Source organism: Malus domestica, chromosome 14 (genome assembly GCF_042453785.1).
Source record: "Malus domestica chromosome 14, GDT2T_hap1".
Lineage (NCBI taxonomy): Eukaryota > Viridiplantae > Streptophyta > Magnoliopsida > Rosales > Rosaceae > Malus > Malus domestica.
Window position 1 is genome coordinate 29,528,834 of NC_091674.1, and position 15,679 is coordinate 29,544,512.

The 15,679-nt window shown below is 36.6% G+C and overlaps 2 protein-coding genes across 7 annotated transcripts; both read left to right on the forward strand.

The window, feature by feature from the left end:
* The first annotated feature begins 1,785 nt into the window (after nucleotides 1–1,785).
* Nucleotides 1,786–7,485, forward strand: LOC103455480 (uncharacterized). Of its 2 annotated transcripts, XM_070811545.1 has the most exons (15): nucleotides 1,786–1,866; nucleotides 1,999–2,488; nucleotides 3,323–3,413; nucleotides 3,551–3,635; nucleotides 3,897–3,981; nucleotides 4,249–4,318; nucleotides 4,958–5,027; nucleotides 5,287–5,332; nucleotides 5,460–5,709; nucleotides 5,792–5,997; nucleotides 6,156–6,230; nucleotides 6,549–6,618; nucleotides 6,733–6,813; nucleotides 6,929–7,008; nucleotides 7,095–7,485. In XM_070811545.1, the coding sequence occupies exons 2-15, from the start codon at nucleotides 2,367–2,369 to the stop codon at nucleotides 7,171–7,173; spliced, it is 1,410 nt and encodes a 469-aa protein (XP_070667646.1). In that variant the 5' UTR covers nucleotides 1,786–1,866; nucleotides 1,999–2,366; the 3' UTR covers nucleotides 7,174–7,485. The 2 variants fall into 2 exon arrangements, with proteins under 2 accessions (XP_070667646.1, XP_008393290.2); XM_008395068.4 differs by lacking the exon at nucleotides 1,786–1,866 and having other exon boundaries at nucleotides 1,918–2,488.
* A 1,346-nt stretch (nucleotides 7,486–8,831) lies between these two features.
* On the forward strand, nucleotides 8,832–14,368 carry LOC103455479 (uncharacterized). Of its 5 annotated transcripts, none has more exons than XM_029092531.2 (6): nucleotides 8,844–9,285; nucleotides 9,673–11,410; nucleotides 11,522–11,714; nucleotides 12,362–12,731; nucleotides 12,825–12,949; nucleotides 13,540–14,368. In XM_029092531.2, the coding sequence occupies exons 2-4, from the start codon at nucleotides 9,798–9,800 to the stop codon at nucleotides 12,581–12,583; spliced, it is 2,028 nt and encodes a 675-aa protein (XP_028948364.1). In that variant the 5' UTR covers nucleotides 8,844–9,285; nucleotides 9,673–9,797; the 3' UTR covers nucleotides 12,584–12,731; nucleotides 12,825–12,949; nucleotides 13,540–14,368. The 5 variants fall into 5 exon arrangements, with proteins under 5 accessions (XP_008393288.2, XP_028948364.1, XP_070667647.1 ...); XM_070811546.1 differs by lacking the exon at nucleotides 13,540–14,368 and adding an exon at nucleotides 13,039–13,092 and having other exon boundaries at nucleotides 12,362–12,742; XM_017322509.3 differs by lacking the exon at nucleotides 13,540–14,368 and adding an exon at nucleotides 13,039–13,092.
* The last annotated feature ends 1,311 nt before the right edge of the window (nucleotides 14,369–15,679 follow it).

A 15,679-nucleotide genomic window follows, 5' to 3' on the forward strand; every position in this document is an offset into this window, starting at 1 on the left:
TATTCAATTCAAAGGTAGTAAGGGTGTCCACGATCAGAATTAAAATTTAAAAATAATTATGTGCTTCTCTAGAAAGCGCTAGAAAGTGCTTTTATAACCTATAAACACCAAAATTTTAAGATTTTCTTTGCATGCCATCAAAATAACCTCCAGATTTTTTATGGAGCTTTGAATCATGTCATTAACGTGTAACACATTTAATAGTTGTGTTGCATTTAGATTTAGAATAAATGACGCAATGAATAAACGTATTGTTTTTAGACTGAGTCTCACACAAATTCGGCCCGTGAACCCGAATTATTACCCTTTTAACTATTTTAAGAACAGTTCCAAACAAAGCTCAACTGATATGAACTGAGATGCTCGGCCGGACAAATAGTCCACCTGTTCAACAAGCTCTTGGATCTCCTCGCCATTTGTCCGGCTCATCCCGTTGCTTATCGATTGCTGATAATCTCACAGCCTATAACTTTAAGCTGCACGACAACAATTAAGTTTTAGTACTGGTTTGGTACTGAGGTGTTTTTATAAAAAAATGGGTATAAAGAAAAGTTGAGCTAAAAAATGTGTTTGGTAAACACTTAAAAAGAACTTATTTTCACAGTTTTGGATGACAAAAAGCTAAAAACGTAAAGTAGCAAAAATGAGTTTATTCTCATAGCACAGCAGAAACTGTTTTTTTTTTTCAAAACACAGCAACACCAAATTAGTCCTTAAAACAAGAAGAATTTGAGGAGAGAAGTATAGTATAGGACTTTCTTGGTGATTTGGAATATCTGGTGTTCGAGTACTATTATATTTTTGTTTAAATATAGAAAAATCAAGATTTAACGGTTAAAATACCACAATTCACCATCAAAACAGTTCATGTCGTTAATACCCGATTAGAGTTCATTACCATGAACTAAAACCTAAATTAGTCAAATAATCAGCTATATTATTATTGCAGACGGTACTTATTTATTCATGTTTTCTTCTTTCACACCCGTATCTCTTTTTCACAAGATGTCATTATAACCAACACTGAGGTGGGTTACGTGAGTATGTGGCGTTTTGCAGCATTGGTTTGGCATTGCTGTGTTTAAAAAAAAAAAAAACTATTCCTGTTGTGCTGTAATAATAAGCTTTTTTTTACTGTTTCACGTTTTCAGCATTTTTTCACCAAAATTGTGAAAATGAGCTGTTTTTAAGTGTTTATCAAATACATTTTTTAGTTCAGTTTTTTTTTATACCCATTTTTTATAAAAATACTTCAGTACCAAACCAATACTTATACTAGAAGACACGTGTGAGTAGAGTGTAACACAACACAAAGACAAAGAATTTTTGTGTGTTTAAACAAACGAGGATACATAATCTTGACCTGAACTGAATTTTTTCTCCTCAACAAGGAGCGACGAACTTTCACTTTCTTCCACTTTTTGAAAGCATTTTGTTTCTTCTTTTTTTTTTCAAACTTTCTTAACTTTATATTTTGGAGGTGAGATTAATCTTCAAGTGACTGATAAACGATGTTGAAGTTAAACCAAAATTGGTAACAACAATGAGTAGATTTCAAAAGATTTAAACCAAATCCTCTTTTAAAAACGTAAAAAGAAAGAAATTAATCACCGAATCCGAACGCCAGATTGATGATTTATGATGGAAGAGGATCCTCTTCTGAGCTCAGGATGGGATCCTCCTGATCAGGTCATTCGGATCGCAGGATGATGATTTTCCTGATCAGATCATCTGGACCGTTCAAACTTAATCTAACGTTTGTAATTATTATAACTTTTAGAGAGTACCTGTTTAAAGTCGTTGCATTAAATTTAAACGGTCCGAATGATCTGGTCAGGACGATCTCATCCTGAACTCAGAAGAGAGGTGAGGATCCTCTTCCATTTATGATCATTTGTGCATCTAATTGTTTTTCCTTTTAATGTAGATCGACTGTTATGGATAAAGATTATGGACATTCTTCCTTCTAACTTTAAACACGCCTACCTAATTTTTCAGGGGTAAAATAGTAATTGCACGGCACAATCCGGGTGCCGGAATCGGAAAGAGCGCAGCCGGAGCAGGCCTCGCCAGCCGTTTCCGCCGCAGTAGCGACGGCGTCACTTTGCCGTGGAGTGGAAGCAAGCAAAATCCAAAACTATTTTTTATTATTATTTTCAGAGGAGAGAGAGAGAGAGAGAGTAAATGCGATTTGTATTTTATTCAGGAAAGTAAAGGAGAGACGAAAGGGAAGAAGGGGAGAGAGAATATTTCTTGCCTCGTTCGTTTCAATGGCGCCTACTGAAGTCTGAAACAGCAACCTCCTTCTGAGATTTCTCACAATCTGAAGTCTCGACTCTCGCAGCGGACGACGTCGTTTTACGGCGATGATGAACTGGTGGAGAGTGTTGAAGTCCGTGCAGGCCTTGGTGGCCCACAGCCTCCTCTTCTCCTTTACGCTACTGCTCGTCCTCAAGCTCGACGGCGTCGCCGCCTCCTACTCTTGGTGGTCCGTTTACTCTCCCTCCCTCCCTCCCTCTCTCTCTCTCTCTCTCTCTCTCTCTCTCTTTCCTCAGTTTTCAGCTCTAACTTTTGTTTAATTTGAATGGAATTGTTAAATTTTAGGGTGGGAAAGTTTGGGAATTTTGTTGGATTGACGAGGCAGGTGATGGGTTTTGTTTGGTTTAATGGAAAATTGGTTTGCATGTGAACTGTGTATATTTTTGATTGAGAAGAAAAGGAAAAAAGTTTGAAATTTTGTTCTAATTGGTGAGGAAATGAAATTAGAAACTGTGTAATTTGGTGGAGAAATGGCAGCTGGTGTAAAAAAGGAGATAAAAAGATTGACTTGTTGATATTTACAGTGGAAAAAGTAATTGGTTTGCTCATAGATTGGGAAATTAGTTCACTGGTGTCATAGGCAGTGCAAGTTTAGGATCAAGAAGCATTCTTTAATACGAACGGGATTTGAAATTCTTGTTATTACAGATGAAGCGTCATTGTCCGTGTTCTTTTCGTTCTGCGTTTTAAATAACATGAACTATTTGGTAAGAACTCCGAAGAAAATAAATAAGAGCTTGTATTGAACTGTTTCGTGCCAATGGTCACGTCGCCCATGGTCCATTTTGTGTGCTAGTGCATTAGGAAACAGTCTTCCAAATGACAGTGGTATTGGCACCTCTTTGAAGAGATTTCGTTGTGAAAAGTTTGATAGAGAAAGGTGACTTTCATATGTATATGCGTATGTTGGTTAGAACTTTAGAACCACCACCCGAGGGCATATATCTTCTTAGCATCAATCACTATAGTTTCTTTTCTGAGTTGTGTTGCGTTTTGGTTGCAGGATAATTTTCTTTCCACTTTGGATATTTCATGCAGTTGTTGCCCGAGGAAGATTCTCATTACCTGCTCCTTCCGTTCCACACAGTCGTCATGTATGTCATTGTGTTTCTTTACAGTTGTGTAGATTATTTCCACTACACTGATACCCTGTGCGGTTAGAATACAAAAGACTAAAATTTGTCATTTATAATTGTGAATCTGCATCACTAAGATTTTCTCTGTTGTACAGTGGGCACCATGTCATGCTGTTGTCGCCACACCATTGCTAGTTGCATTTGAGTTGCTCCTTTGTATATATCTTGATAGTGTTTCCGGTACGCACCCTACTCCTTGCTTTTATCCTTGAAAAAAATGATTTTGGGGACTGATACGGTGATGCCTGCTTTCATGGGTCGTAAATGCATGCAGAAGATGTTGAACCTAATGAAGTTCATTGATTTTTCTTTTAATGCGTCAAACTGTGAACTCCGTACTGAGCTGTTATGCTTTAAAATGCCCTGTTACTTGAAGGATTTCATCTTTGCATAATAGAATGAGTCCTAGTGCAAGACCCTGATTAGTTATCTCTTGTGCAGTTCATGGTTTTGCAGCTGTCAACTTGAAGGTTGTCTTTCTACCCTTACTGGCCTTCGAAGTAATTATTCTAATTGACAATTTCAGGTATCTCCTTTGACATTTACTCCTTTTGTATCTCATATTTTAGTATAACAGATTACTGTTTATTTTTGTTGAGAAAACATCAAATATCTATTACAGAAAAAAAAAAAAATCATTTTTGTGTTGTTAGATATAATTAAGAATATGGAAATATGTTTTGTGTTAGCCATATCCTCCCTTGTTACTTTCTTTTTTTCCCCCCTTATAAAAACTGCTCTAGTGTAGTGGGTGTTTTCTGCTGATTTTAATCGATATTCATTTCTTTAACAGGATGTGCAGGGCTCTAATGCCAGGGGATAATGAAGGCATTAGCGATGACACAATATGGGAGACACTTCCTGTAAGTTTTATTTCATTAGTTGATAAACTGTCCGAGGATTAGCAAACTTTTTCATACCACATTATTCTAAAGTGATGGTTTATATGGCTTTGATATAATTTATCTTCTACGTTAACAAGTCTTCGAGGAAATATAAATTATTTGGAGAAGTGTCAATCATGTAAAAGCAATGAAAATGAATAATCTATTTTCTCTGCCTTCACTAATGTCCGAAGAAGATAGTGTCATACAATTGATAGCAATCGTTAGCTTTTCCTACTAGATTTCCAAAAGTTTCTTATCATGGTACTCAAGTTTAAATGAATAGTTTTTCTATGATATTGCTTGCCATTTGTGTTTTATCCTTTTATATTTGGTGCATTTTTCTTGTTCAAATTTACTATTTTGTAAGGACATCATGGCATGTCCATTTGTGTTATCTTTAACTTTCAGATATAGTGGGAAAATAGTTTAACACTTTAGGTTGGGTTTTAATTTTAGTAAGTATTTAATTAATATTTGATGTGTGAGTATTAAGTGCCTTTTGAAATTCCCCCTTCTTACTTTCTGTTCAACTTAAACGTTTGTTTTAATTTTACCTATTTTAGAAAGTCAATTTTGGAAACTGCTGTTAATGGTTTACCAATGTATTTCTTGTAGCATTTCTGGGTAGCAATCTCCATGGTTTTCTTTGTTGCTGCTACAGTCTTCACTCTGCTTAAGTTATGCGGTAATTTCTGTTACTCCTTGCTGTCAAATGTAACAATGAAAAATGCATTCAAAATGGTGTCTTCTCTTATTACTCATCTGTAATATCCTTTCTCTGGACAGCCTAATTGATCCATAGCACTATCATCTTATATATACATACGTGCGCATGTATATTCTCACTGTATACATGTATATATGTATATGGTAGGGAAGAGGGACAGAGAGAGTCCAAAGTAGTGTTTTAATATGCTGAGATCTTCCTCATATGAAATGTGCAGGTGATGTAGGTGCTCTTGGTTGGTGGGATTTATTTATAAATTTTAGGTACAGTTTCTGTGCTTCTTGTGCTTATATATCCTATTTTGTAGCTACTTATTCTGTTTGCTTTTATAGTGTAAATTAAAAATTCCGCTCCTATTTTGGGTGACTAAGAAGTGCATATGTTTCACAGTATTGCAGAATGCTTTGCCTTTCTTGTCTGTACAAAGTGGTCCAATCCAGTGATTCATCAAAATTCTCATACAAGAGAAGCTACTTCATCTTCTACAACTATTAGATATCTTGACTGGAATAGCGGTTTAGTAGTTTCAGCAGAAGAGGATCAGAATCAAGATAAAATGTGTGGTCTGCAAGATATTGGTGGGCATCTTATGAAAATTCCCGTGATTGGCTTTCAAGTTCTCCTTTGTATGCGCCTTGCGGTATGTCATGTTTTTGGGTTGTGGTTCATGGCTACATTTTGGGTAATTTTATTAACCGACCTTCTGTAACTTCAAATTTCAGGGAACCCCAGAAAATGCTAGACACATCCCACTTCCAGTTCTCTTCTCTCCTCTTTTTTTACTCCAAGGCGCTGGTGTACTATTTTCTGCATGTAGGTTGGTGGAGAAAATTGTACTTTTGTTGCGTAGTGGGGCTGGCACCGGATTATATTTTAGATTTTCTTCAAGAGCTCATGACTGCTTCGGGTTTTTGCACCATGGTTCTAGGTAGAAAGTTGTTTTTGTTTTGATAATTCACTCTTCCCTGATTCTGAAGAGATCTTTAATAAGCGGATTTAAAGTTTAAACCCATTGGATTTATATAAGCAGTAAATGCAGTGAACATACTATGGAATGATTCTAAATTTGAAAATTGTTTACTGCAGGCTACTGGGCTGGTGGTCGATAGATGAAGGAAGTCGAGAAGAGCATGCCAAACTGTTTCATGAGGGGGCATCAGGGTTAGTACTGTTCTTTGTCTTCTATGTTCTCTGAAAAATCTATACGCAACTGTGTTACAGTTTGCAGTTTGAACTATGAACTAGCTTAGGGTATTTAAAAAGGGTAGTGCCATTCGCACACCCCTTTTTACCTCCCACTCACCCTTAGTTAAATTTTGTCCATTGATCTTCTTTAATTCATTCTATCCAGCGGTTAGAAATTGAGAGGGGTGTGTGAGAGGTAAAAATGGGTGTATGGATAGCACCATCCTTAAAAAATTCATACAACTTCCAGATCTAGCGTTTCTGATATTTGTATATTTGGTTCCTAAAATGCAGATACAACACTTTTTGCGGTTACCCACCTGAGATAGTGAAGAAAATGCCTAAGAAGGATCTCACTGAGGAGGTGATCATAGCGCCTTTGTTTTTGTTGCTTTTGGCTAGAGTTATTATATATTGTCCAATGCTTCATATATATAAATCTTCATTTGTGCCTTTGAATTATTATCTAAAATATCAGGTATGGAGACTTCAAGCGGCTCTTGGCGAACAGACAGAAATCACCAAATACAGCCAGCAGGAGTACGAAAGACTTCAAAATGTAATTCTTTCTCATCCTTAACTAGTTGTAGCGCGTGTGCATGTATGTGGTTTCATTTTCAGAAACTGGTTATCTTCGATTGTGACTGAAACTTTTTTGATACTCCATCGGTCAGGAAAAAGTGTTGTGTCGCGTTTGCTTCGAGGGAGAGATTAGTGTGGTCCTGCTACCATGTCGGCATCGTGTCCTTTGCAGGTACAATCACATGACTGTTAAGTTTGTAAATTTGTCAATTTGGTTATGATGCAACTCAGTGCTCATTGTTTTTCAATATCGCGCAGTTTCTGCTGTGACAGATGTAAAAAGTGCCCGATATGCCGCGAATCAATCGAGCAGCGCTTACCTGTGTATGATGTTTAGGTTTCAATCCACCCGCCCCACTCCGAATGTTGTATAATATGGAACTGGGGTAGATAGAGCGGGACGGTAACCTTGATTCAGCACATGTTCTTAACACAGATTATACTCTAACTTCCATGGTGGTGAGTTTTGCTGTTCTAATTAAGCAAAGCAAAGGATTGTAGGAGATGCAGGATGTGCAGTCACTTTTACAAAAACTGAGTAGCTTTTTTCCCAGTTTTTTCTACCTTTTGAAATTGTAAATGTGCAGTGGAAAGTACTGTTATAACGGAGTCATAAATGATAGTGTTACGAATGGTAACCTTTCACTGAGGTTGATGTTCCCTGAAATAAAAAATCGAGTTTCAGAAGGTAAAATGACGCAATTTGGTTTATAGGGGTAGGGCGAGATTAAAGTAGAGTTCGAAGGGTCATAGCAAAAAATAAACCCAAAAAAGCAAAAAATAAACCCAAAAAGACAAAAAGACTTTGAGAACATAATATTTCAATGACAACTTTATAAATGCTTAATATCTCCAAGTCCAACAACAAAAAGAAGTGTAAGGGCTCATTTGCAAGTAATTTTTAAAAGGAAAGCTAACAAAAAGTTAAAAAAAACCTTCTCTTTTAATGAAAAAAAAAATCATTTTTAAAGGTATAGTGAATAATACCAGGAAAAAGTATAAATGTGGTTTTTTGTTAAAAGTGAACAGTACCGGAAGTGTTTTGTTAAAACTCCATTTTTTAAATAATTGAAAGTGTTTTTAGTGAAAATATTTTTGAAATCAATTTTTAGTAATAGTTCAAGGGATCTTGTGTGCTTCTTGCAAGAAACACATTTGTTATTTTTTCTTCTAAAAAAGTTTTTTTTGAAATTCAAAATTAATTTTACCGCAAGTGCGTAAACGAGCTATGAATTTAGGAATCCGATCAACATCTTCGTAACTTGGTATATATATTTAGGGGTATGATATCCACACATCCTATTTTACTTCTCACACACCTTTTTAATTTTCGACTGTCGGATCGGATGAATTGAAGAAGATCAACGGATAGAAATTATCAAGGGGTGCACACCCCTAATATTTACACATGTATGACCCAAAAAACTTAGATTTTGCTACAATGCCTCGTGATATTCAAAGTTTCGAATTTATGGGAGTATAATCTTTTTTTTAGAAGATAGATATCAATGCTTAAATTTGACCGTTTATTTTGCTCAGAGTACTAAATAATTGTAATTGGATACTTATGTTGCATTGCCCTTTTTCAATTCAATTTGACGATGGAAATCGGAAAAAAAAAATATATATTTAAAAATAAAAAAGGGTGCACAAAGAAGAAACTTTAACGAAAAGTTTTCGATACTATTCATTTTAACGAAAAATTATATTTTTACATTAAAAAGTCAATTATGCTACTATTCATTTTACTATTTATTTTGTCGTTATCGTTAAAACTCAAAGTTTTTAAGTCATTTTCATTAGTTTTCCTGTATAGATAGTATTAAAGGAAAACTAACGAAAATGATTTGAAAACTTTGCGTTTTAATCAAAATGACAAAAATATGTTGTAAGTGGATAGTACTGAGAGTTATTTTTAAAGTAAAAATGTTTTTTTAAATTAAAATGAACAGTATGTTTCGTTAAAACTACCTAGTATTAATGGAGTAGGTAATTGAGAGTAACCGCACCACGGGACCAAATTATCTACCAGGTTTAGATATCGATGGCGATGATGGGACACACGTTCGAGGAGGAAGAGATACCAGATTGCAACAGCTAGCGTCAAATACTTTCCCAATTGAGTCACGATTGCGGCCTGAACTGATCGACAGAGACCCTAAAATTCACGATCTCTGTAAAATTTCCCAATTAAATCATAAATTAAAACGTTCAAAATTTCGAATTCATTGGATTTTGAATTTCGGATACTCCGCCTCCTCCTCAGCACAGCCAAAAAGGAGTTCCATTTGGTTCAATTCGCATAAACCCTTTGTAGGATATTTACTGTTCTTGTTCAAGTTGCTCGATTTCTGAGGGAGCTCCGTCTCTTTTTGGCCAATTGGGTGTCTTCGTTTCGCTGATCCAGATTGGTTTCTGCAAGAATTCGGTTCTGGGTTTTCCGATTCAGGTAAAGTTCGAGCAACCCTTTTGCGTAGATCTTTTTTCTGAATTCGAGTTTGTGGTTCTTGTGCTGCATTTTTTCGTGTGTTGGTTTTTTTTCTTGGGACTTTGTTTGGTTGCTGAGAAAATGGAAGGAAAGAACAAAATGGAATCTTGGGTTGTTTTTGTTATGTGGCAATTTCACCTGAAGTAAGCAAGAAGTGAGCTTTAGATTCATGCATTGTTAAAGAACTGTAATCCCAATCGATGAAGAAAAAAAGAATGTAACTTGTTTCTTTTGTATAATTTACTCAAGCATTCGCAAGGAAAGCTGTAATTACCTAACAAAAAATTCCGTCCTTGAATTACATTGTTATCTAGAAATTAATGAGGTCTTTTGAAATTTATTGGCTAGGTTGTGAGGAAGAAAACCCACAAAAGTTCAACTGGGTATAGGTGGTTTTGTAGTCGAAATGGCTGCTGAAGACGATGTGGAGTGGAATTTTGATCAGTAAAATCGGGCTTTGATTTTTTTTGGAAATGAGTCGTTCTCCTTCATTTTCAGTTAAGTCCGAAAATAGTCCAAAGCTTGATCCAGAATCTTTGCAGCAATGGGTTGTGGCCTTTTGTATTATTAGGTTTGATCTTGAACAGGGTCAGCTAATTGAAGAGTGCTACCCACCCGGTTGTCTTACACAAGATGAGGAGCTTGAAATTGCCTTTAGTTCTTTCCCGGATTCTGTTTCCCAGCATCAGAACCGCTCAAGCATTCATGATAGTGTATTCTTTTTCCGGATTCAAAGGCGGGAAAGTTCTCAAATTGACAATGTGTCCTCCACCGAGATGACTAAAAGTGATAAGAAGTTAGATCCTAAGTCTCCCGATGTAAATGTTCTTAAGAGGTCAAAAATTAACAACAATTCTAATGCTTCAAGATACATGTATGGGTATGTTTTTAATAGACAGAGACATGATGAGAGGCTAAAACGAGGTGGGGAGCAGAAGTCTCTGGTAATCTTGACGCACAGTCCGTACTCTAGTGTGTTTAGACCGTTGTTACAAATCATGGGTCCTCTATATTTTGATGTTGGAAGGAAAGCTCTTGAGCATATTGCTGCTTATGTTTCAATGTGGCCTGCTCCTGTACCTGGTAAGCTGATGGAGCTTCCTATTGGGAATGCTGCGCTGAAAGTGAACTTGCCACCTGCACATAGCTTGCCGTCAGAGAACGGAATGTTGCTCAAAGAGTCTGCCTCCTCGATGGCTCCTTTTCTTCCTAATAACCAGTCAGTACCCCAGGGCCTTTTTCATGACTCGGATCTATTTGGCATCTTCAGGGGTGTCTTATTACAGCTCTGGGTTATGTGGGAGTTGTTACTTATTGGTGAGCCCTTGCTTGTCATAGCTCCAACTCCTCCGCAATGCAGTGAGGCTGTTGCTGGTCTTGTCAGCTTGGTTGCACCTTTACTTTGCAGTGTGGATTTTAGACCTTATTTCACTATCCATGACCCTAAATTTGCCCACCTCAACTCCCTCCGTGAAGGAGACACCTTTCCACCTATGATTTTGGGTGTGACCAACCTGTTTTTTCTTAAATCTCTTCGTAATATGCCCCACGTTGTTTCAGTTGGAAGCCCTGCTCCTAATACAAACCGGCTTGCCCTTGCTTCCAGGTCATCTACTGGAAGACTTACAGGTAGAGCCGAAGGATTTGGCTTTCAACAGCTTTCCTTGAAAAAATTCTCTCCTTCAAATTTGTTGAATGCTATGAAGTTGAGGAGAGAGGGTCCTCTCTGTCTCATGACGGAACATAAGGAAGCCATTTGGAGCACTTACTCTGCTACAACTAAGCCGGATACTTCTATCCTAAATAGGCTTATAGATGCTGGGATGTCACCAAGGGTTGAGGAATCAATGTCAGTTGTTAACAATGAAATATTGCGGCGACATTTCTTGGAGCTCACTACCAACTTTTTGGCTCCTTTTGGTCCATATTTTAGGACTAGAACACCTTCAGAAGGATCTTCTCCGTTTGTAGACCCTCCCCCTCTTATCCCGTTTAATGCTGATGAGTTCCTGGGAAGTTTATCAGAGAGAGGACCTGGGAAGTTTCTATCAAAACGAATGAGATCTAACTGGCTGGACTTATACCGGTAATAAATGTAACATTTCATATGTATCATTTACTACCTCTCCTCACCAGCTGTTCTACTTGGTTTTCTTTACATATGGTAATCATTGGTCTGTGTTTTCTGTCTGTTTAGGCGATTTCTACAGGGACCAAACTTTGCACCATGGTTTCAAAGAAGGCGTGCTGTTGCTGAACAAGAACAACATAGACTCTGGAGGCAGGCCAGAATGAAGACTGATATACTACATTTAATGTCTAAGATGTCTGAATTGGAAATTGTTGATTCCTTCGATTGTATTGAGAGACATCTTCTTGAAGAAACAGTGGTAATGTCCCACTCCCCGCTAAGCATGCTATCTTCTATCAATGCTCCCCTCCCCACATAAAATTAAAAAACCAAGAACAGTTTCTGGTAAAGCATGCTATATATACTAGCATTTTTATGATGGTCCATCTGAAACCACTTTTAAGACAATTTTCAGATTTATAGTAACTTGTTAAGACGACTTTCTGGTAAAGCATGCTATATGTACAAGATGTCTGGTTTACAAGGCTACTAGGTGTTGTTATCTTGTCTCTTGGTATCTCTTGTAGGAAATCTGGAAGATTATCTCCCGTTGCAATTTCAATGTTGTTTTGAGTTAACAGTAGATTATCTCCTGTTGATTTATGCGTAAGTTTGTTCTATTCTCAAAGTAAGAACGATGAGGGGATCACCGACTAACCTTATTCTTAAGTGAACATATAAGTGGCTATAAGGTTACCTTTTCATTAACTGTGCCATCAAATTTAATGAACCCGAGTAATGAGCATTACATCAGAATTAGAATAGCTTAAAGATATGCTCAGAAGTATCTAAATTAGAAGATGATGTTGAACATAATGTCACTGAAGTACTAATTTTCTTGTCTTTATTAATAATATAAGAAATTGTATTATATTCATTTTTTTCCCCAAAATTTTCATCTCTCAGGCGCAGCAATCAGGAAGGGCTAGCACAGACTCTACTGCAACTTGCCAAAAACTTAAGGGAGATCTGCAGGCGATTTTCAATGTACTTCCCAACGACATGCAGCAACTTCTACTGCTAAACCCACAAAAGGCGGCTCTTCTAAAAGGAGCTCCTGACCATACAAAACTTCTTGGGCGCCCACTTGTACAAGTTGGGGTTGTATCATCAACATCACCAAGATAGTGTGCAAAACTGGCTGGGAATCAGTTGCCTCTGATATGAACAATCTTCATGTGCCGTCAAAATACAGCAGTTGTTAATATATTTGTAGCGTCCTTCTGTTTCTGGGCTGAGATAACTTCCCCGACTTCGAGATCCATTTTTCAACTAGGTAATTGATAGGTACTTGGTGCTTACTTCCTTCCTGGTGATATCTAAAGTTTTTTCATTTCATTTTTTTAACTTTCTTCCTTTATAAAAACAGACGTGCGCTGAATCGAAGTACTGTCAAATGAGTAATCCCGTTCACAGTAAACTTGAGGTGATTGATAATCTTTTCGACCTTTAAACAGTTTGGATCGTTTATGAAGCACGGGAGTTGATTAGAAGGTAATTGGGTTTCTAATTGAAGTTGAAGATTCATATTATTTGTATTCTCAACAATGTTTAAGCTAGTACTTTGTTGTCGAAACGACTAGGGGCTCAACCTCACACTTGTAGTTATTGCATCAATTCAATATCGTTTTCAGCCCTCTCCCTATCCGAAAGTGAAAGATGAGTTTCTGCTTTTGTTTTGGTGTGTAAATCTTGTTTCTTTTCGCTTTACCAGTATGAGTTTTTTTTGGTTTCCGGCCATAGTAATCAATACAACTGCTGAAGTTACGGCAACACGCTCACATGAGGTGGGCCGAGGAGGGGGCCTCTCTCATGCAAGTGTCTGCCGTATATGGGCAGCCGGGTAGAAGAATATGAGTTCACTGCTATTATGACGTCTTGAACCACTAATATAAGGCCATATTGATTGAGTCTTTCTTATGACGTTGTATTAGTAGTTTGGATGCTACAGTGGCAGTAAACCCCGTTTTCTTCCGGACATCTAAGGACTAACAAATTCAGGGCATATGCTAATATGGACAAGCACTGGCACCAACTTTTCAAGATTGGCCGAAGATGACAATTTGATGACCCTTTGATTGCAGAATATTGGTGGGCCTTGAAGAAAGTATATAGCTAGCACTTTTTACCGCTGTAGTTTCTATTTATCCTGAGCATGGCCAACTGACCAACAAAGCAACGGCTGAGTGATTGTTTTGGTGTGTAAATCTTGTTTCTTTTCGCTTTACCAGTATGAGTTTTTTTGGTTTCCGGCCATAGTAATCAATACAACTGCAGAAGTTACGGCAACACGCTTGCATGAGGTGGGCCGAGGAGGGAGCCTCTCTCATGCAAGTGTCTGCCGTGTATGGGCAGCCGGTCAGAAGAATATGAGTTCACTGCTATTATGACATCTTGAACCACTAATACAAGACCATATTGATTGAGTCCTCCTCATGACGTTGTATTAGTAGTCTGGATGCTACAGTGGCAATAAACCCCGTTTTCACCCGGGCATCTAAGGACGTACAAATACAGGGCATATGCTAATGGGGTGTGCTATCCACACATCCCTTTTTACTTTTCACACATCCCTTGTTAATTTCTGTCCGTCGATCTTCTTTAATTCATCCGATCCGATGGCCGAAAACCAAAAAGGTGTGAAAGAAGTAAAAAATGATGTGTGGATATCACACCCCATGCTAATATGGAGAAACACTGGCACCAACTTTGTAAGAACTTTTCAGATTGGCCAAAGATGGCAATTTGTAGGCCCCTTGATTGCAGAATATTGGTGGGCCTTGAAGAAAGTATATAGCACTTTTTACCGCAGTAATTTCTATTTGGGAAATTTTATTTAAACCTATGTAACATATTTCTATACTCAATTTACTCTTTTCACCTATTTTATTTTTAACTAAACTATTAATATCTCTTTAAACCTTAATTTACTATCTAATATACCCTCATAAACCCAATTTAATATGTGAATTTATTTTTACACCCATTTGATTTTTAACTCTATTTTTTGCTTGTATATACTACTCTATGCAGCTTTTGTATTAGGACTTTTGGGCAATACTATTTGCACCAATAGCTACATTGATGCCATGATTTTGGGTTGTAGTCAGACTACACCGACAGAGAAGAAAAAAAAATATAAAAACAGAAGAAGCAAACGGAATCCAAGATGCTTGCAATATCTGCAAGTGAGATTATATTCACACACCATAAATTACTTCTCCCATATATTTTTAATTTTTTAATATTTTTCTATCAAGTGTTAGTGGTGTGTAGAAAATATTAAAAAAATTAAAAAGATGTGAGAGAAATAATTTGGAGTGTATGAATATAATCTCTTTATCTGCAAGTCTTTTTGGTTTTTTGGGGTGCAGTCTTTGTATTAGGACTTTTAGGCAATACTATTTGCACCAATAGCTATATTGATGCCATGATTTTGGGGTGTCATGAGACTTCACCGACATAGAAGGAAAAATAAAAAATAAAAACAGAAGAAGCAAACGGAATCCAAGGTTCTTGCAATATCTACAAGTCTTTTTGGGTTTTTGGGGTGCATATAAACAGTGGGAGGCCGACTGCAACAATTTGTGTTGCATAAAGATAAACAAATTATGCGGGATTGATTGAAAAAAAAAATTAAAACCAAAATACTCATCTTCTAAACTCTAAAAAAACTGAAATCAAGCGAACAAAAAATTCATAAATTGAGTCATACCTTGGTTAGAGAATTCAAAACTTCAAAATCATCATCCATCAATAAAAAAAATTTATTTTTTTCTCTATGAGAGCTATTAGGATTTTAGCCGGAATGAACGTAGGATCAATAAAGAGTGATTGTAGGGTTTAATTATAGTGTTTGAGTTTATTGATAAATTTGAATTTTATTATTAATTTCATTTTGTATTTAATAATAATTATACAATATGGTAAAATAAACAATTAACATTTAAAATTTAAAATTAAATGTAAAAAAAGTTTATATGGGTTTAAATAAAATTTCTCTTTCTATTTATCTTGAGTATGGCCAACTGGCCAACAAATTGTGAAAGAGGAAGGAAAAGAAATCTTGATGTAAATTTTGGACCACAAGTCAATCGTAAACCGTTAATTAATACGTCAATTTGCTGAGCAAAGAATTGACGGTTGAACGTGACACCGTTGATAATTGTCTACCTTCAAATCTAATGGAGATTTCCTAGACTCCATTGCGTAAGAGTCAATTCT